At 42.4% G+C, this 22,356-nt stretch overlaps 2 protein-coding genes and 1 long non-coding RNA gene across 6 annotated transcripts in view; 2 read left to right on the top strand and 1 right to left on the bottom strand.

Annotated features, from left to right (window-relative positions):
- BRWD3 (bromodomain and WD repeat domain containing 3) overlaps window positions 1-7,474 on the bottom strand; it is an 89,064-nt gene extending 81,590 nt beyond the window's left edge. For 2 of the 3 annotated variants that reach the window (XM_008166526.4, XM_008166527.4), the window contains exons 1-4: window positions 7,270-7,474; window positions 7,130-7,188; window positions 6,961-6,990; window positions 6,577-6,636 (exon numbers count right to left, since the gene is read on the bottom strand). In XM_008166526.4, the coding sequence (XP_008164748.2) occupies window positions 6,577-6,636; window positions 6,961-6,990; window positions 7,130-7,188; window positions 7,270-7,306 (186 nt within the window). In that variant the 5' untranslated portion in view covers window positions 7,307-7,474. Of the gene's footprint in view, window positions 1-3,862; window positions 6,637-6,960; window positions 6,991-7,129; window positions 7,189-7,269 lie in introns of all 3 variants that reach the window. The other variant, XM_042853308.2, reaches the window with a different exon arrangement.
- Window positions 7,475-7,769: 295 nt separating this feature from the next.
- The window catches only part of LOC112059293 (uncharacterized), a 92,857-nt gene continuing 78,270 nt past the window's right edge, over window positions 7,770-22,356 (top strand). The window contains exon 1 of one of the 2 annotated variants that reach the window (XR_010590257.1): window positions 7,770-7,915. This is a non-coding gene — a long non-coding RNA (uncharacterized LOC112059293). The remainder of the gene's footprint in view (window positions 7,916-22,356) is intronic. The other variant, XR_010590256.1, reaches the window with a different exon arrangement.
- LOC122173997 (uncharacterized) lies at window positions 9,652-15,135 on the top strand. Its single transcript, XM_065556533.1, has 2 exons — window positions 9,652-9,928; window positions 12,408-15,135. The coding sequence occupies exon 2, from the start codon at window positions 13,378-13,380 to the stop codon at window positions 14,677-14,679; it is 1,302 nt and encodes a 433-aa protein (XP_065412605.1). The 5' UTR covers window positions 9,652-9,928; window positions 12,408-13,377; the 3' UTR covers window positions 14,680-15,135.

Raw genomic sequence — 22,356 nt, 5'->3', positions numbered from 1 at the left:
TTTTTATGGTCAACATCAAGGGAACATTCATAATTACATAATGAAAATATACTGTATCACTAATAGCTATCTTACGCTCTGAGTACCTTTCCCAGGTCTGAAAAAGAGCTCTGTGTAAGCTTCTCTCTTTCACCAACAGAAGTTGGTCTAATAAAAGATATCACTTCACCCACCTCATCTCACTAACATCCTGGGACCAACAGTACTACTATAACACTGCAAGCGTATATAGGTTATATCCCACATGCTCTGATGCAATGAAGAAATTTTCATCAGCTAAAATGAGTCTATGGAAGAAGAGCTCTGTGTAACCTCAAAAGTTTGTCTCTCACACCAAGAGAAGTCAAGTCAATAAAGAGTATTATCTCACTCACCTTGTCCTGCTATATTGTAATCTGTCTTTCCATTTCACCAAACAGCAGACCTAACTACTTATTACTAAAGAATGGTCAGAAGTTCTGGCATTGCATCCATTGCAAAGAAGCGATATGCATGCACAGAGCACTCGCATTCCAACCTGAGTAGTTTGTCAGGTGGATTATTACGACATTAGGATTCAAAATGGTCAATAGCAGTGGTATTATCCTGGCACAACAACATAAGTCACATCCTCTACAATACACTTCCACAAGTAACATCAACAGGCCAATGAAAAAGGAGGATTTTCTAACGACAAATACGTTATACTTGATTAAAAGCAAATAAAATGTTTCTCATTCAACTATGAGAGGGATCAGAAAATAAGGCCCTTCAGTGCCACCTGAGCAACCATTGCTTCTCAAAAGGAAAAGTAGCACTCAGAGAAACCAACAATAATTCCAATAATGCTGAGCTCTCCCAAAGATTCTGGATTTAATAGCAAGATGAGGCTCATGGAAGAGGTCATCAATATAGCCACAGCCAATATACTTAAGGATTTAAAGAGCAAACAGAACTGATTAAAGTGAATCTGTCACTTCATAAGCAGCCAACATGAAGAACACTGTGTGAATGTAATATGACCATGATTGCCCAAACTAGTCAGCAAACAAGTTGCTGCAAGCAATGAAGAAGAGCAGCTGTAACCAGTGCTAGAAGGAAGCTTCAACTATCAAGCCTCACAATCACAAGAGTATATTGTATTATGGTAACCCTTAGCAGAACAAGTAAGTCAAAAGTGACTAATTTCTTAACATTGCTCACTGTCTGTAAAATAGGCCCCTCAATAAATGGGAAAAAAAGAAAATGAGTCTTCATGACAGCTTTTATCCACAAGCAAGACTTCTTTCTTCCCAGAGATGGAGAGTAGATAGCTCCAACATATCCATTTGGCAAACTCATTCATATTAGAGCCTGACTTTGTGGAGTTGTGGTGCAGGAACTAATAACTTACATCTCATTAGCATATTGATCAGATCCCACTTTCTTCTTTGAAGTGATCTCACCAGTCTCATATGAATTTAATAAGGAGATAGCATAGCATCTTATGACACCCTGCATACCAAATTCCTTGTGGACGGACAGTTGTCATCAACGATAGATTTCTCCCCTCTAGATATGACTTTCACCCAAACCCAGTTTCCCTCAGCTGCCAAAGCAACAGCCAATGGTCAACCGTATCAAAAAGCAACCAAGTCCAGAAGGACCCAAATAGATAACTGACCGTTATATAAGATAAGCAGGAAGTTACTCAAGACCCTGATGAGTGGAGTTTCAGCTCACAAGGAAGTTCAGAATCTGGAACTCACCCAGGATGTCACTGGTGTTCAAATGCACCTGTGGCTGAAAAGCCACCATCCACACAACTACCTTCTCTAAAAATAAAAGGTTTGAGAATGGATCACAAGCACCCTATTATCAAGCAATGTTGTTTTTTTGAGATGAGGCAAACTGACTTATGTACAAGGATTTCCAATACCTTCTCCCTTGCTAGAACTGGCATTGACAATGTCAATCAATAATGGCGCCACAATCTCACAACTACTTTTAAGTAACTTAGATAGACAAGGTAAGAACTTGGGACCCAGTCCTACAATCTGATCCATACTGGCAGAGCCTTTCATTGGTATGAAGTCCCACTGAATTAATGCCTACATCGATCAGACTGCAGGATCAGTACCCAAAATCAGTAGGTCTCAGAGAACCCAGGAAACCATGTACACATCTTCAGCAGACAGACCAAGATGGGCCTAATGAAATAAGACAGCATATCAGAAACTAGGACACAGCCAATCCATTTTAAACGCAACAAACAAAACCTGTAAAAGTAGTGAGCTAGAGGCAAGCCAGCTGGGATAATTAGCCTGCACAACTGCCAAGCAGGTGTGTTCACTAGACCTCCCCCCGATCCAAACGTCAAATTATTGATTGTCAATGAACTCTAAGCACGTTGAGTGTTTCTGAAGGCTAGGGTAGACACAGGCTGTAACAAACTAATGTGGATGCTCCCATGTGCCTTTACAAACACACCAGAGGTAGCTCAAAAGTTCATTGGCTATCAATAGTTCAAGGTTAAAAGAAAGTCTAGTGAAGGCAAGCGTTTGGAGTGGGGCAGCAAATTATTTTTTGTCTAGGTCCAAATTTCTTGGTCAAGATATAATCAAGGTCCTCACTCCAGAGGAAAGAAAAAAAAACCCACAACTCTAATTATAAGTAAATAAAAAGATTTCGGGGTCCGTTCAAAAGTGCCTGGTGGTCCAGATTTGGCCCACAATCCACCTATTGACTATCCCTGCTAGAGTTTACTTAGTTGCTCATGTTGCATACGCAAGCAGATGCACGGCATTAGTCACAGCACTTGTTTCCCCCGCCCCCATCTTTTCAACGAAAAGTAATACACATACACACTTGGCCAGAAATCTCTACAGTTGTTTGTTCAGTAAGTATGTTTAAAATTCTTATTTGCCCTTAAGCACATTTTAAATGACTCTTCTTATGTCCCATATTATCTGACATTTAAGTACAAGACCAGGTCCAAACAGAATAGAAACAGAGAAATCTTCGCAGAAATTCAGAAGATTTTGGATAGAACACACAGGTTTGAGCAGATTGGAGGCAAGAATTAACCAGAGTTCTCTTATCCCTGTTAATTATATTCTCATTGTTAATTATACAGAATCAGAGGGCAACTTTTTTTTCTAAAATTCAACAAAGAAACCCCTGTTTTTAAAATGTACTTTTAAAAATTGCTTACGGCTACCGTTAAAAACAAAATTATAACAGAGGGAAAGTCTACAAAGCAGGTTTTTAGATATATCCCTGGTCACTTCCCAAAAGCCAAATATTTAGTCAGACTGTATAAAACACTGAGTTTGTTAAAACCTGTTGAATTCAAGCTCCTGACTATCATTTAGGAGAAAAGCTTCTTTTGTGAAAGATGTATAACAACCCCTTCTCTATTCAAATTAGGGACAAGATCGCTAGAGAATCCTGCAGCAAGAACGAGGGAAATCAAGACATGCTAGTCTTTTTTTTTTTTTTTTTTTTTTTTTTTTAAGATTTGGAAAAGACAGGAAAAAAAGAAAAAATAGAAGAGGCCTCTCTTTATACACCATAGGAACAAGCAAAAATAAAAGTTCTTCCTTTGCAATTCACCTATCTGCCTTCTCTATGTTATCAATATTGGCATCAGCATGAAGGAGCAGTGATGCTGCAACCTTTTAAAGAGAGGTTTTTAACTCAGTGTGTAAGTGATTGGTAAGGAGTGGTAACTGCATCTCCAAGATCCCCAATTACATTTTCAAGAAAGATTATTAAAATGAATTTCATCGTGATCTGGGCACCTCATGATGGTGGCATTGTTCTGCACAATACCTTCAAATGTCTGACTCCCCCCATAACACTTGAGGCCAGACAAGTAGTCCAAATATACATAGTCACGTACATTCAAGAATCCAGACATCAAGTATATCAAACCCTGAATGATGATGGCTGGAGAAAAGCCATTCCTCCAACATCCTCAGGTGAGATAAAGCTTTATTCTGGGAACTGATAGAAAAGGCTAGCAGGAAAGAAAATGAACAACATGAAGGCAGACATAACAGAGAGCTACAAACACACAATATTTAATTTATACTCCTTTACTCTACTGTAACCCACCTTAACTAGTTACGTAATATTAACACAAAAAGCAAATGAGGGAAATTTCCTGCCTGTTTTAAAGTCAGAAAGCAAAACCTTTTAATTATCTATTAAAATATAGAAATCACAACCACTTCCAAACAATTCGAAAACCTTATTTTTTCCTCAGCTTTTTTTCCCCCACCTGATTTTTATTGTTTTCATTTTACTGGTACAAGGTTAAAGTTTTAAATAATTTTATGTGGCCTCAAAAAATGCCATTAGATAAACAAACAAAATAATCCAGAGGTGCCCCAATGTGCTCCAGAAAGTGTGGATGGATTTAATAATATAAAGAACAAAAATGCAAAGATTAATGTTTCTGTTGAAGCAAATGCCATATATGCCTGAAATCAGATTCAGTCTCCCCTACTCATCTCAGGTGACAGATATAATCGCAGAGCAAACATGAAATAACCTAGCAGCTAGATATTTGGTTCCCTAGGGAAAAAAAAATATTGCACTGAAGTTTTATTCACCACAGTACTTACTCCCTTCCCTTTCTTTCAGTTTAAATATCAGGCCGGGCTACCATCTGACAGAGGTTAGATGGAGCATGATATTCTCCTTCAACTCTCCATAGCTTAGAGAAAAGAAAAATCACAAGGTATGGATGCCGCAAGTCCCCTCTGTAAGGTGGACTTCCCATTTTTTAGTTTAACTTCAAAGTTACTGTTCCAGGGGACACTGCCACATGAAAAACTTATTATTCAGTCAATAACAATGTAGTAAAGTTTGAGCAATACCATGTCACCCTTCCACACAATCATTATAATTTGTTAGGTGGAAGGGAAACAGGTGCTTATCTTCAGTTTCTGATAGACAGGCAGGGCAAGTCAAGATCATATGCGTGCAAAATATGGGTGTTGTGAAAATTAATAAGAATGATTTAACGTCATTCTGAACTGCAAAGTCCTATATTGGTGCCAAGCTTTATTGTATGCAACTCCCAGTAACTTTAAAAGCGCGGAGCCGGGGGGTGATTTGTACCCTCCAAAGACAATGAAAACCAACTCATTTCTTCCAGTCTTTGCTGTTTCCATACAGAACCACCACAACTTCATATACTGTCAGCAAGAACTGCAGATCCCCGCGAGTGTCTCCAGGTGCCTAAAGCCCAAGTACTTCATCTGCAGTCAACAGGGGCTTCAGGTGCTACCCCCTCTGAAGATCAGGCCCACAAAGTCTCCAGGGGCCTAAAGGCCATATGTTGCTTCACTGCAGAGGGGAGCCAACATCTCGAGAAACGAGTCACTCTGATTGCCTTGTGTCTCTGCACATGGAATCTCTGGATTTGCTAACTATAATATGAAACATTTCATATTTTTTACTACACATTCCTGAAACATTTAAGTGAGCTTGTGCAGGATTTATTGTTTAAATAAGGCAGTCAATTACATCAGTGTGGTGTGATGGATTGAACATAGGCCAGGAGCCAGGAACCCTTGAATCATAATACTGTCTTTGTCCAGTGACTTCCTGTGTGTCACTTAAACAATTAACCTGCCTTTTAGTTTCCCTCTTGCAAATGGCAGGTGCTTGTGTCTTACTTCACAGGGGACATTCTGAGGATGTTAAAAAGTTATTGCAGTATCTTATGTTGTCAACTCTCTTTACCTTACCAGTAACATTGGATTTCAGGGAAGTTCTTTCAGTTCTAATAATCTATTTTCTTGTTACTATATTTTGTTTACATTTGGCATTTCCTCTCATCTAGGACAAGAGCAATCAATGCAGTGTTTCATTTGTTGATTGATGGTTTCACATACAAGTTCTTAGTGTTGGCAGTGATGGCTGGGTTTCCAGCACTGCAGGGGAATGTTTACTTGTTGTTTTTAATGGGGGGGGACTATTTATATTGAATTGTTTTTAAAAGTGGAAATATCACTGTAGTTGGTAGGTTTACTAAAAGGTTTATTTAGACCCCATTTAAAGGTGACAGTGTGTGTCAGTGCTTTGAAGTCCTAGAAGGCCAAAGAAGTGCTGCTGGTATTGTCACCATTAATGACGAGGGGTCCACAGCTCACAGGGTTATTACTCAGCCGCAGTAAGTGACCCTTGGGCTCCAGCTGTCCCCCTAGCTGCCCCGCAGCCTCCCACTGTGCCAGGGCCATGGTGTCCTCCCCGCCCCCACACGTAGAAACACTGGCCCTGTCCTCAGTTCCCGTATTTTGGAGTTGCAGCCAATCAGAAGGCAGCTTCCATTCCCAAACACGGAACTACAACTTGTTAAGCGTTATGCCATTCGCCAGGTTCCCCCCAGCTCTTTCTCGTGCCCTCAGATAACCCTCCACAACAGGCACCTCGCTCGCAGCCTCCCGCACACACGCGCCGGGGGCAGTAACTCCCCCCACACCCCCAGTGACCGGCGAGGCGGTCGCCCCCCGCCCCACCCCGGGGCTCAGCGCTCACCCCACGGTGGGGAGCGGCAGCCGGGCGGGGGAACTTACGGGGAAGTTGGAGCGAAACTTCACTCACCAGATCCTCGAAGCTCCTCCGGTGCTCCTTGCCCTGCCAGTCCAGGCGGCGGGGGATCAGCTGCGGCAGGGGAGGGGGCAGTCAGCGCAGGCACGGCATCTCCCGCACCCTCCCCCCTTCCCAACCCCCTTCCCAGCCAGCCCTGCCCCGCGCCCCGGCTGCTCCACGGCCCGGCCCCAGGCGGGGGGCGCGCGGGGGCCGGGAGAGGCTGATCCTTACCCCACTCCTAGGCCCTGCCCACCCCCGCACGGGTAGCACCTGGAGAGGCGCCCGCCGCAAGGCACCCCCGATCGCTCCCCGCTGCTGCCCGAAGAGCCGTAGGGGGCCCCACTGCGGGACCGGGTGACTCCCACCTGCCCATCCGCCCCAGTCCGTAGCCCCTACCTGGTGCGCCTCCAGCTCCTCCACCAGCACCTGGGGAGAGACACAAAGGACGTGAGTCCGGCACCCACCGAGCAAGCGGCGGCTCCGCCGCCCCATCCGCCCAACCCCGTCCCCCCGCTGGCCCCGGCGGCGGGGCCGGGCCGGCCGGAGCCCCGCGCTGGCCGCTCACCTGGGCGGATTTCCTGCAGGGTCCGGACTGCAGGAACCGGGCGATCAGGTAGTAGAGCTCTGCGGAGAAGAAGGGGACGCGGTTACAAGGGGGACACCCGTCAGGGAGCGCCGCCCGCCTCCCCCCGCAGCGATACCCACCGGCTTCCAGCTGGGTCGGGGCGGCCGCTGTCGCCATCCTCCTCCAGAGGCCCGAGGGGGGGACAGGGGCGGATCGTACCCGGGGGGAGCCGCTCCTACTGCGGCCGATCCCCCATGGAGCTGCTCCGGTGCGTGTCCGCCGCGCTCGTCGCTGTCTCGCTCGCTCTCGGGTTCATTGCATCTCGTTTCGCCCCATAGATATCCCGGCCCGAGGCAGCCTCCGAGCAGGGTGTAGCGCTACCGCCCGCCGCTAGGGGGCGGCCGTCCAGGCAGGGGAAAGCCTAAGCGGAAGGAAGGACGGACGGACGGACTCGGGGGACGTGCTAGGACAGCGGGACGACGCTCTGATACGAGTCTTCCGGAAACTGGGTGATGCCGCGGCCCTGCGCGGCTTCCGGGTCTGCGTCCTGCGCGCTGTGACTTGGTCCCTCCCCCCGCGGGGGCGATGCTGAGGCCCGCCATTGTAACCCCTGGCACACAGCGCCCCCTGCCCGCCGGCTGCCCTGTGGCCGGCTGATGTACTGCCCGGACGGCCGTCCTCGTGCTGGGCCTCCTCGACCGCGCCCAGCCAGGAGATCGGACCGAGCTGCCTGTGAAACCCGGTTCGGAATCCTGGGGCCGGCTGCACCCAGGGGAGGCCTTTAAGGTCAGAGGCGGTGCCTGCCCAGCGGGGGCTCTAAGCAGGACCACTCCCCCCCCCCCCCCCCTAAACATAGGCTTTAAGGCGAGAAGGAACCATCCTGTTCATCTATCCGCAGCACGCCCATAACCTCTGGCTGATGAGCCACCATTTATTCTAGTGCAATCCAGCCAGTGACCTAAGTGTATTCTTTCCCGGGCCAGACAATCCATCAACTCAGCACTTATGTACACAAGTTTAAAAGCCCACATTAACTAAGATGAATGGTATTTTGAGGAGTAGTACTAAATGGGGGAGTGGGGGCTGAGCTGCCTAGGTCCTAAGCAATTGTTTAGTCTGCTTATGCCTAATGTCATGACTGCTTAAATTAAAGGAGCCTTATCTCTAAGCATTTTACAAAGTATGTATAATATTTTAAGCACCTCTGGTATAAGAGGCAGGTATTTCAAGCACTGGGGTACAGATGAAGTGTGATTACAGAAGTACATTACAATCCTGCTGCCAACACAAGGAAGTAGTTAAGAAAGAGTGAGGCCAAGAACAGACGTTACTCAGCCCTTAACATATAAGACTGAAATTCATGAGATTCAATTATTGTTCTACTTTACTATTATGTGAGTTAGAGGTGGAAAAAAGTATTAGGTCATCTAGTCTAGGCAACCTGAAAAGAGGTAAAGTTTAGCTGCAATGGTAACAGCAGTCCAAAGTAATAGGGATTACTTTTACGGCTGTGATGCCTGTTTTTGTATGTAGTGTTGTAGATGTGTCGGTTCCAAGATATTAGAGAGACAAGGTGGGTGAGGTAATATAATTTATTGGACCAACTTCTGTTGGCAAGAGATACAAGTTTTTGAGCTTACACATTTGTGTCTCTCACCAACAGAAGTTGGTCCAATAAAATATATTACCTCACCCACCTTGTCATGCTTATTTTTGTTGTTTGACTGGTTACCAAATAGTTGCTACTGATAAGCAGGGCTTTGAAGACAATGTCTGATCATTTGATAGCATGAATACAGCAGCCATTTGGAAATAAGTATTAATTTTAAAAAATAATGTGCATTGTTCATGATTCAAAGTTTTCTTAAACTAAGATGTACAATATGCATGTTAGTGTTTTCTAATGACATATAAAGAACTTAAATAGACCTATAAATAATACCAGTATATGTTTGTAGTGATTTACTCTCTGCTATAACTATTAAATAAAGGTATTCAAACAGCTCAGTGGTTTGAGCATTAGCCTACTAAACCCAGGGTTGTGAGCTCAATCCTTGAGGGGGCCATTTAGGGATCTGGGGCAAAAATCTGTCTGGGGAGTGGTCCTGCTTTGAGCAGGGGGTTGGACTAGAGGACCTCCTGAGGTCCCTTCTAACCCCAGTATTCTATGATTCTCCATAAAATGTTCAATTTTGGGAGCCTATAGATAGGTACCAAAATAAATGATCTGATCATCAGAAGTGCTGTGCACTCATTCCTCCTGTTGGAGTAAGTAGGACCTGGACACTGCAAGTGTTCAGCTGTTTTGAAGTTCAGACTAGTTTCAGTCCTGCAGTTGGATCAATGTGGGCCAACCCCTGAAGTCAATGAGATTCCATGTAGGCACCAGGGTCTGCCTACCCTCATCCAGTTCCAGGATCAGGGCCACAGGTAGGCTACCTTTAGTCACTCAAGTAAAAATAATTTGCCCTCCGTTTTGAAGAAAACAGACATTATTGTTAAACTGCATTTTTTTTTTAAAGGCTTGCAACCGTCAGAGGAAGAAAGGTGCAGTAGCAACCAACTTAAAGATCCTCAAGGACAGCAGATAATTTTTCATAGGAAACATGGCTTGGCAAAGCTGCAGAAAATGACTCTGCCATACCAAAAGATGTCAAAACCTGATAGCTTTATATTTTTATGAGGTTGCCAAAATGTATCATTCTGTGAGATTAAATGACAGCTATTCACTACAGATCCTGTGTATTTTTGTGGGAACATCTCATTAGTCCTACCTTCTCTTTACTTGTTTCTTGATGAGTAAGTCAATAACCCTTTACTTCTTTATTAATAATTCTTTATTTTGAAGTTGTATTTTGATATATTTGGCATTCTGTAGCAGTATTTGTTTAACAATGCTTTGAATGGCTGCTTTGGCATTAGAGAAGTTGCCATCCAAGCTGAAAAAATATAACAGCGCATGGATCTAGTACATAGGTAGCTGAATCCCAGTGTTCTGTTTCAGCGTGGCTGAAACATGAGAAACAATTTAATTGTTTCTGCTTTCATTAGATTTATGCATAGTTTAAAAACTTTTGTGAAGTACAGTTTCAAAGCCCTCAGTGCTGTTATTACAGAGATGCAGTCTGGCCTACATTAATTTTTTCCTGTTAGGTTTTCAGATTACTTCAGTATTATCTGCCCTAGTTTCAGCAATAGTCCATTGGGAAGGAATTAGACTTATGGCATTTGGTTGCTCTGTACAGTTCACACGCCAAGCTGGTTTGTTTTCTATGAGACATTTTAACATAGTAATTCCATGTTGTTACAGCATCTTGAATTAACTGGTTGATGGGTAGGCATAGTCTTTTTTGTATACGTGGTAGTATAGAAAATGCTAATGCTGGGGGTTTAAAATAGCCAAGAAGCTTCCAGCCCACTAGCTCTTGATAGCAGATATGAAATAGTGGCTGGATAAAGCATCATTACTGACAGAGATGCAAGCTGTGCACAAACAGGCCAAACTGTAAATATCAGCTTTTGGTGTTTGTTTCCAACATTATCTCCTCTCTGTAACATTTTTTTTCCCAATATTTCCCCAAAAACTCTTGAAAGTCACCATACCTGCACTTGTGAGAGAGAGAGAGAGAGAGAGAGAGAGTGCAAAACTGCAGTTCTGTTAAATTAGTTATCAACGTAGGAGACAGGAAAATTAATGAAGAACCATGTTGTGTTATTCTGGAGCTATGCGTCAGTGATGAAGAACATAGGTAATATTTCTCTCGCCTCCAGCATTAATAGTTATAGGCATATTCATTCACAGATGTCAGAAATTTGATTGAACAAAAACTCAGATGAGATTTTATAATATGGTTTGAGAATACTCTGCAGTATAACAAATCCCTTGTCTTCCAAAGTTGAATATAGATCCATATCATGTGCAAATATCTCACCAAGAGCATTGTGTAGCACCGTGTCCTTTCATGGCCCAGGCCTTCTTCTGAGTGTTAACAGTCACCCAGCATATTTCATTTTGAAAATGACAGGTTTCCTTGGCAACCATTTGATTGATGTGCCAGTCTTAATATATCTCTGCATGCCTGACCTGCACTTACTTCACCATGGCAATTGTAGCTACTGCACCACCGCAACAGAGAGTGCCTTTGCCATTCTATATTTAACTTTGGCAGAATTATTTTCATAGGGTCTATTCTAAAGCCCACTGAATCTTTCCATTAACTTCAGTGGGCTTTAGACTGAAAGCCTAATACAGGTTGAAAAAATGCCCACGCTAGGCACACCTTTCTATTGCTCATATGCTTCCCACACATTCAAAATGGAGGTCTCTTGCCAAATGCTGCATGATTTCACAGGATTCCTAGTCACTGTACTCACAAACTTGCCACATGACAGCTCTATATAGTATTCCCTAATGTTCAGATTTAATAATACATCAGCAAGAAAGCATCACCTTAATAATCACATGACTGTTTGTTAATTCATGTTCACAGCGTACAGATATTTGCAACATGGCACTATGTGTACAGATCAAATACAAATCGATCTTTAGTCACATCCCTACTGGCAGCTGCATAGCTCTGTCCCTACCGGCAGCTGCATTGCTCCGCTCTGGCCGGCCTCCAATCCAAGAGATTATTGTTGCGATTACTAGTGCTGAGCAACCTTCTTTCATGTGGCAGGTTCTAAGCTACTACATCTTCACATTACTCCCATTCTGCCAGCCACCTTTTAGTACCCCTCAGGGTTATTATGAGGCCCTTGACTGTGAACAGTGCTGCTTTGCACATGCCCATGGATCTCATACTAAGTGGTCTTTGCTTTCTGGTGAGTGATGCCTGCTTACAAGTTTGTCCCTAGTTCCACTGGAGCACTGTTTCCTCACCACCACCACCACCCCCATCTCCCCAGACATACTAAAACCATTATTCCACTAATGGTTCCTACCTGGAGCTCCGTGACCCACTTCTTTCTGGCTCCTCATCCAAGAAACAGCACTTTTTGGAGTACCAGAGAGTCTCTTAGCCACAGCAAGGTGCTATGCCAGTGTCCACTTATGCAAATTGCGCCACATCAGAATTTTATTATACAAATGGACTTAGGGGGGAAGCAGTATGGAAGGATAAAGAAGAACATGAACATTAATTAGCATGATAATTTTTGCTATCTAAGCAAGAGAGAGCAAAATTGTCAAAGGGGAGGGGGAGATTGAAAGAAGTTAACTGACGTTTACCTTTCCCGGTTTTCATTACATTCTCCTTTATTTTATTTTTCTTTACAGCTTTTCAGTTGTAAAGTAGGTGTTTGGGGTACCACATATGAAAGGAGGAGAGATGGAATGTTGGAATCAGCTGATTCTTTAGCAACTGGAAAGAGATGGGGAAAATTGAAGCAGTGCAGTGATATCTGCAGGATCATTTTGATAAGGGGAGATAAAGGTCATAGAAAGCCATGTAGGACCATGTGACCAAGTCTAACAACTATACCCTCCCTCCTTCTTGCCCCTCTCCCGCAGTTTTTTGTGATAATGGGGAGCCTCAACAGTTGTTTGATCCCAGGATTAAATAATATGGAAATCAAATGGAAGGAGTATGGGGAAAACTTTATTTGCCAGGTTTGTTAATGTTTTTAAATAGCAAGGAGAGGAAGACAGCCCTGGATTTATACATCTTTCTGTGCCTTAGCTGTAAAGGCTGACTCAAAGAGGTCTACCCAGCATCCTTGCCACTCCTTTATGATTACACTGCTCTACAGCCAAAATGCTTCTGAAATAAATGTAGTCAAACTTTACTAATTCTGGGTCACTGAGAACGAAAATGATGCTTAAAATTGTTGATTGGCTCTAGTTTTCAAGATATGCTATTCGGTCAGTATATACGACCCTTGACTTGGGAATGGCGGAGGATAAGCAAGTTATAAAGGGAAGGGATCTCAATTTAAACCAGAAATGACTAAAATACATCTTTGACTGGATCTATGAATAAATCTATGACTGGGTTTGGACAGTACTTGCTTTTTAGGCAAAACAATGAATGATGCAATCTGAAGCTGGTATTGCGTCATACATGATATGAATTGCATCATGTTATTCCTAGAAGTCATGCATGATGCAATCATAACGAAGCTTACATCACTCTGCTGAACAAATTGCCCTATATCAGCTCTAGAAATCATACAGTGTCATGCTCTCTTATTTGTCAGTGTTTGATTTTGCAAAGGGACACATTTCTGTTTTGCCAAAGTGAGCAGAGATGCCTTGTACTTGTGTGAACAGTGCAGATAACTTCTGCTATGTTTGTGGTGAAGTGACTTTTGCATCACAAAAGCGCAGTATAACCACTATGGTGAAGAAAGCCTATCACCTTTATTTTGGCTTCAAAATCGGAGATCAGGACAAGAGGTGGGCCCCACACATATGCTGCAACACTTGTGCAACAAATCTTCGCCAGTGGTTGAACAGGAAAAGGAAATCTATGCCTTTTGCAGTGCCAATGATTTGGAGAGAGCCAACAGATCATACCAGCAATTGTTACTTCTGCATGGTGCCTCCAGTTGGGAAAGGTGTGTCAAAGAAGAAAAAGTGGACTGTGCATTATCCAAACATTCCATCAGCTATACGCCCAGTACCCCACGGAGAAGGACTGCCGGTTCCTGATGCACCAGAATCATTCTCACTTGAGTCAGACGAGGAAGAGGAAGGGGATGAAACTTCTGGTCCTGAACCATCAATGTCACAGGACCCACATTTTCTCCCATCCTCCTTGTCTGAACCACACCTCATAACACAAGGTGAACTGAATGCCCTTGTCAGGGATTTGGAACTACCCAAGAGTAAGGCAGAGCTGTTGGGCTCCAGACTACAGCAGTGGAATCTCCTGGCGGGTGATGTTAGGATTTCCTTGTTCCGTGACCGTCAAAAGGATCTTGTCCCATTCTTCTTCATGGAAGGTGATCTTGTAGCCTGCAACAACATCGATGATGTGATGGCAGCCCTCAACATCGTTCACGATCCAGATGAGTGGAGACTGTTCATTGATTCATTGAAGACGAGTCTTAAAGCTGTTTTACTGCATAATGGCAATGTTTTGCCATCAATTCCAGTTGGTCATGCAGTCCATATGAAGGAAACCTATGACAACATGAAACAACTTTTGAGGTGCATAAACTATGACCAACATCAGTGGCAGCTTTGTGGCGATTTGAAGGTTGTTGCTCTCTTGCTTGGTCTGCAGACTGGATACACAAAGTACTGCTGTTTTCTCTGCGAATGGGATAGTCGTGCAAGAGATTCCCACTACATCAAGAAAGATTGGCCACCCCGACAGTCATTGGAGCCTGGAAGGAAAAGTGTTCAGCATCCACCACTTGTTGAATCAAGGAAGATTTTGTTACCACCCTTACACATCAAGCTGGGTCTGATGAAGAACTTTGTCAAGGCCATTGACAAAATACAAGCAGCTTTCAAGTACCTCCATGGAAAATTTCCAAGGTTAAGTGAAGCTAAGATAAAAGAAGGTGTCTTTGTTGGTCCTCAGATTCGTGAACTTCTTTGAGATGATGCATTTGACCATGCACTGTGTGGCAAGGAAAAGATGGCATGGAAAGCCTTCCAGTTAGTGGCAATAAATTTTCTCGGAAACAACAAGGCAGACAACTACAGGTTGTTGGTGGAAAATCTCCTCAAGGCATACAAAAGCCTTGGTTGCAACATGTCACTAAAGATACATTTTTTGCACTCTCATCTAGATTTTTTTTCCAACGAACTGCAGAGCAGTGAGCGATGAGCACAGCGAGCGATTTCACCAGGACATTGCAACAATGGAGAAACGCTATCAGGGCAAATGGAGCCCATCAGTGCTTGCAGACTATTGCTGGACAGTGACAAGAGATGCTCCATTTAATGAATACAAGAGACAAGCCAAGAAGCGACGAGTAGACACTGAATAGGACTCAACTATGTACATAATAGTTTTTTGCCTGTTGTTTCCTAATAAATTTTATTTATATAACCCTTTTGCTGATTTTTAAAATGTTACATAAACAGGACAGGTGAAATATTATCATGTAAAGCAACCATAAATACATGAAAAGATCTAGGTTTACAATTTATGATTAAAACTCTACTATCTACACAATATCCATAGACATAAAATGTAAAAACTTAAATATCTTAGAAACAGTAGCCAATCAGTTGTTTTAATTGTCATATTTGAATTCAGCACATCAAAATACATAATAAATAGCACATTTTATCTCTGAAGCAGACGACTTCTCAAAAATTGTAGACCAGTGTTACAGATTGCCAGTGTGCTGTATTTAAAGGATATCTCCCATTCATACACAATTGCTTCTCTCTGGTCATCTCCTTTTAAATACAAGTTCACATCTCCACAAACCCTACAACAGATTAAAGCCAACTTCCTTATACCAATGTAAAATAGTTAAGTCACTGCTAACATACCTAGTTAATCTCTGTACTCGAGGGTCTCGGTCATTATCCCTCTAAGATGATAATAAGAGAGATTGGATCCTTTACCAGACACACTTCATGGTTTATAGCAGGGGTAGGCAACCTATGGCACGCATGCCAAAGGCGGCACGCGAGCTGATTTTCAGTGGCACTCACGCTGCCTGGGTCCTGGCCACCGGTCCGGGGGGCTCTGCATTTTAATTTAATTTTAAATGAAGCTTAAACATTTTAAAAACCTTATTTACTTTACATACAACAATAGTTTAGTTATATATTATAGACTTATAGAAAGAGACCTTCTAAAAACATTCAAAGTATTATTGGCATGCGAAACCTTACTTAGAGTGAATAAATGAAGACTCGGCACACCACTTCTGAAAGGTTACTGACCCCTGGTTTATAGTAATCTCCCAGGTAAACACAATGTAGGAATAGTAGGTAATGAACCTTTACACATGAACTGAAAGTATATTACTATGAAAGAGGAGAGCTGGTTGATATTGATGTAGGTCTCAAGTTGATTTATGTTGTTTCCATGTGTTATATGTTTGTGCATAGTCTCATCTAGCTACATGTTAATGTGTTCTCTTTGCTTTTGCTCACTTCATCTTTGATCTCCCTCTGTCACGGATGTAATTAAGCATCCTTCCCCAACATACCTTGTCTCCATATATTAGTGGTATGTCAAATAAAAAATATTTGGGGTGAAAAAAAGGAAAACTCCCTCATAATTCTCTCTTTACACCATTAACTGTGTAAACTCAACAGGTCCATCTTCAAAATACAAGTGCCTTGTCATCATACTGAATACAGCTTGACCAGTCAAAGCCTTTGTCTAAGGCAGTGGCTCTCAAACTTTTTTACTGGTGACCCCTTCCACCCAGCAAGCCTCTGAGTGCGACCCCCCCTTATAAATTAAAAACACTTTTTATATATTTAACACCATTATAAATGCTGGCGGCAAAGCGGGGTTTGGGGTGGAGGCTGACAACTCGCGACCCCCCATGTAATAACCTGAGGGGTCCCGACCCCCAGTTTGAGAACCCCTGGTCTAAGGCTTTCTCTACACTACCACTTTTGTTAGTAAAACTTTTATTGGTCACGGTTGTGGGAAAAAAACACCCTCCTGACCCGACATAAGTGTCACTGCCAAAAGTGCTGGTGGGGACAGTGCTATGTCTCCTGCTGACATAGCTAACGCCACTTGTTGTGAGTGGTTTAATTATGCCAGCAGGAGAGCTCTCTCCTGCCGGCAAAGAGCGGCTACACGGGAGACCTCACAGCAGTGCAGCTGTAGCGGTACAGCTGTGCTGCTGGAAGTTCTGTAGTGTAGACATAGCCTAAGAAACCCTAGCCAGCAACACACAAACACTTCCTTTCCCCACCCATACTCCCATTTGATAATATCAGGAATGTCTCTCACATTCACATTTATTAGCAAGAGGAACAAACATCAGTTTTTAGAGGCAGGCCATTCTGCTCCAGCCACCAGCCTTGTTCTGCTGCACCAGGGTTGTTTGTGTTCTTGTCTATCAGGGTTCCTCTCATGCTCCGTCTATTAGTAGCCTTTTATGTAACCTGTTGAATACTAACACCAGCTCTACACTACAGACTTGTGCCAGCATAGCTATTTGGGTCAGAGGTGTAATGAGATATGATTTGTGACCAACATAGCTGTGTTGGCAAAAGTGCCTAGTGTAGATACAGTTATATCAGCAAGTGCACTTTTTTCAGTACCACTTATTTTGCTCAGGGGGGTCATGCCACAAAAGTGCAGTTTAGCCAGTCCACACTAGGAGTGTGTTGCCAGTATAGTAAATCAATATAGCTACATTGGTAAAGCGCTCCTAGTGTAGATCTGGCCTCTTAAAACCAGAAAGCTAAAGCTATAACAAGATCCAATGGCTGTGAGTTGAAGCTAAACAAATACAGACTGGAAATAAGGTGTACGTTTTTAACTGTGAGAGTAATTAACCATTGGGATAATTTACCAAGGGTTATGATGGATTCTCTGTCACCGACAATATTTAAATCAAGATTGAATTTTTTAAAAGATATGCAGTAGTGCAAAAGGAAATACGTTGGGGAAGTTCTCTGACCTGTATTATACAGTAGATCAGACTAGATGATCAGAATGGTCCCTTCTGGCTTCGGAATCTATGAATGTAATGAAATACAGACCATTTAAAAGTCACATTTCAAAGGGGTCCAGCTTTCCGAGGTCCTTGAGAAAAACACCTGAAAAGCAGAAGAGAAAGGGAGTGACCCACCTATGCCAAAACATGGCCAAGGTGAAGCAATCTGCCATAGTAAAAAGATAAAGTGTGTGAGGAGACCACTGGAAGGGAAGGGAATGTGAAGTGAAATAAGAAAATGAGAGACAGCAAAAATGGCAACCAACAGGAACAGAGAGAAAGAGCGTACCCATCTCTGTGTTCCATCAGGATCCCATGTATTGTGTGGCCTATCTGAGCAGTGGTCAGGAAAATACCACCTGCAACCAATAGCAATCATTCTTTTAAAGCATCCTAGAACCTTCTACTCTTTTTGCATCATCCTGCTAAGATAGAGGTGTAGTAGCATTCTTTTATAAAAGGAAAGTTTAGCCCTTCTGATTGTAATACACTTGGCAGTAAGAATCATTGCAGTCAAAGACAGATGGGTCAGTGCTCCTCTTGGGAAAGTTGTGCTTATAACTGATCATCGGTGATGGTGTGGAAAGCAGTACTTGATAAGTAATACATGCTTTAGACTGCAGTCTTTTGTATTCACACACAACTTACACATGGAAGTTGTATGTGGAAACTTACAGTCCTGTTATATATAAGCAATGTTCTACTTGTAGCTGCTGGGGATGGTGGAAAAAAGGAAGGACGCTAGTGCCAGAAGAGAGATTGGAAGTAGGGTGACCAGATGTCCCGATTTTATAGGGACTGTCCTGATATTTGGGGTTTTTTCTTATATAGGCTCCTATTACCCCCCACCCCTGTCCCGATTTTTCACACTTGCTGTCTGGTCACCCTAATTGGAAGTCTGGCTGGCTGAAGGATAGGGTTGATGCTGGACAGCAGGTGGTAGTGTGAATGGCAGAGGATCGTGTGGTCTGAAATGGCATGCTGATGGGGGAGAAGAGGGAATGGCTCTGTAGCTGGAATAGAGGCAGCGATGTGTATGTGTTGCTGTGTGGGACAGCTTCTGCTCATATCTGGTCCTGAACTATAAGTATCTCCATCTAAACCAGTGGTGGGCAACCTATGACCCATGAGGGTAATCCACTGGTAGGCTGCGAGAGTGTTTGTTTACATTGACAATCCACAGGCATAGCTGCCCGCAGCTCCCAGTGACCGTGGTTTGCCATTCCTGGCCAATGGGAGCTGCAGGAAGCGATGGCCAGCCCGCACCGCTTCATGCAACTCTCATTGGCCGGGAACGGCGAACTGCAGCCACTGGGAGCTGCGGGCAGCCGTACCTGCAAATGGTCAATGTAAACAAACTGTCTTGCGGCCCACCAGCGGATTACCCTTATGGGTCGCAGGTTGCCCACCACTGATCTAAACCCTCGTGGAATTTATGTTCACTTAATGCTGTTAATTCTGCACCATCCCCATTGTAGTTTGCAGCTGATGGGTGGGTTTAGCTGGTGGTACTTCCCCTTTCTCCTGAAACCAAGCCCGCTTCCCCATACCAGCTCACAGAACGGCATATGCTGTGTGGAGCCCAAGTACTTGCCTCTGTCCTCCTCCCCACCCAGCAGCCTGTCAGCAGAAGCATTTGTGCATGGAAAAAGCACTTTCCACATGGTCATGTGATACAGAGGAAACAGTTACATGAACTTTTTCATAAAGATAACAGTGATTTGGGAGCCTAATTACCACTGATTTTCAATAGGATTTTGGCTCCTAAGTCACGTAAGTGCTTTTGAAAGTTTTACTTTTAATGAAGAATGAAGATTAAATTCCATAAAGAAGGAACAAAATGATGGAAAGCTCAATCGGTAGAAAGAGTCTAAGGTAGAAATCATTAGAGACAGCACGCAGTACATTACACTCTATGCATGGCTTGGCTATACACATCCAGAGTAGCTTCACAGACTTCAGCAGAGTTAGACTGGATTTACAAAGGACTAAATGAGGGCAGCAGAATTTGTCCATTTGTTTTCAATTAAATAACCTCATGTGGGGTTGGAAGGTGCAGAAGGTCCTAGAACACTGAAGCATAGTTCCTCAGGAGGGTTCATGTCTCTCATACAGTCCAGTCCAACACTATCAATTAAATTTTCCAACATTATCAATTAAATGTATTTATGGAGCACTTTACTCATAACGAACCACATTCTGTCCTCAATTATACCTGTTCAACCCTATTTGTAACATAGAGGCCTATAGCTCTGATCCCAGCAGGATGGTCTGTCTAAAATATGGTAGAATTCCACTGTGGTATCTAGGACCAACTTTTCAAGTCTAATTGACACCACCGTATATTTCAAATGATTGTCTTTGCTCAAAACGTGCCGGCCAGATCAGGACTGAAGTTCACTGATAGTTTTATGAGGGGGAGTTGGCACAGCATTAAAGCCGAGCCATTTTTCAGTGGCCAAAACAAATTTGTTTGGGTTGAACAAAAAGTTTCAAACATCATTTCAAAAAGACATTTTTGAAACAAAATGTAGATTTAAAAAAATGTTGACATTTCTAAAAAAAAAAGTCATTTTTTTTTCAACCAAAACTATTCACCGAATTCAACCTGAATTCACAAATAGTTTCAGTTCCTTGAAAAAATGCATTTTTTGGCAAATTTACTATTAGCCAAACTAAATTTGCCCAGCTATGCATGGCACTAACATGCACTGTACTTGTGTCTAGTCAGTAACATCACTTCCTTGCCTTAATATGCTCTAAAAATAACATTCTTCCAGAAAATAGTGTTTTTGAAAGATAGAAGAATGTTTTGTCATGTGACTGAAGGTCTAGGGCTATGTCCTGTCCAGGTCAGCTCTGAGAGGAGAAATGAATCAAAACAAATCCTGTGGTCTAGAGTAGAATTGAATAGGCATGCTAGGGAGAAGATTTGCCTCCATCCTTAAATATATACAAATGGGCATATGTCTGGATCTGGATTTGCCTTGACTCTTAGATATATACAAATAGGTATATGTGTCCATGTGAAGTTTAAAGGCTACAGAATTTATACAAAATAAGCAGTTTTTAATGCTTTTATACATTCACCATCCTCCTTTGTACATGTCTACCTTGCATATCACATACCTGGCAAATATAATCAAATGAGTAGGGGAAATTCCTACACAAGCATACTTACTTTTTAAAAGTGAAAAACTGGTTTTATTTAATTGATGTGAATATCAAATTTACATATGGTTTAAGTCGTAGCAAATTAAAAGCTCTTATATTTACAGGTTATTTTTCTGAACATATGATGAACATAAGAATTTGTCCTTTGTACTATACAATTGTGGTGACCAACGCCTGGATATAAAAAATTACAGGGCTTCCTTAAAGTGTACGTCAAACATCACAACCTCATATGAATTTTTAGCAGCATATTTAATGTATTGCAATTGATAAATACTCAAAATGTTGTGTCTGAATTTCAGGGGAAAACAAATATAGATACGTTATGTAGACCAATATGATGCCACATACTAAAAAAATTTCTCAAAACTTACATTGTTTTATAACATGCTGTCTTGGTGGCTATTAAGTAAATAGTTGTGATATTCTAGAAAATCTTAGTTTGCATTTTTGCTATTTGTTTCAATTTGATACCATTTCATTTTAATCCTGTGCCATACAAATGTTCCTCTAGATGGTGCTCCATAATCAAGAATTGCATTTTAATACTATCCCATTCTAAAGACTCCCGAGAAATAGTCTTAGTCAAGAAGACAGTCTCCTTTGTCTCTAAATTCTGTATTATAATAATTCCATCTGTACTGCAATTTACTGACTTCTGATTCAGTAAAATAGAAATACATTATTTATTGCTCTTGCAAATCTTAAAACCTATGCACTATAACACAAAATGCCATCTGTGTGGAATAATATCATCTGAGCCGCTGTGGACTGATCCATATCTCATATCTGTTATGGCAGCCATTAAGTGGTGTGAGCTGTTCAGTGTCCTGTTGAGCTGCTAGATGGTATGTATGTCATTGATTTAATTGTGATAATTTTTATTTACAAAGGTCACACATAATATAATTCTCTCTCTAAATATGTAATACACACCCATGTAGGTGCAAGTGTTTACATTGGATGTAGTGTATAAGAAAACAAGTAATTCTAACAACAATGGTAATGTGTGTCCATATATGTATACACAGATATAGAAATATATATTAGACACTAAGATAAATAATTTTACCATTTAATTAATATATGTATCACAACATTGTGGAGACAAAATGTATACAGGAAAACTCACAAGTTATTCAGTTCCTTTCAAACTAGGAAAAAGCAGAATAGGTCCAAACTGACTGTCTAATTTTCATTATTTTTGGTATTAGAATTCTCCTTTTACACATCTATGTTTAAGGGCCTGATCCATCGTCAGGAATCTTTCCATTGACTTCAGTGAGTTTTGGATTGGGCCCTGAATGTTCACGCATCCTCTAGTTCATGGGTTCTCAACCTTTTTCTTGCTGAGGCCCCCCTCAACATGCTATAAAAATGCCAGGGCCCAGTGGGGGTGGGAGGGGGAACTCAGGGCTCCGGGCCAGGGGGGAGACCCTTGGGCATAGGCA

The sequence above is a fragment of the Chrysemys picta genome, chromosome 9 (assembly GCF_011386835.1).
Source record: "Chrysemys picta bellii isolate R12L10 chromosome 9, ASM1138683v2, whole genome shotgun sequence".
Taxonomy (NCBI): Eukaryota; Metazoa; Chordata; order Testudines; family Emydidae; genus Chrysemys; species Chrysemys picta.
The sequence above is the reverse complement of the archived record's forward strand: the minus strand, read 5'-3'. Positions and strand labels throughout refer to the sequence as shown.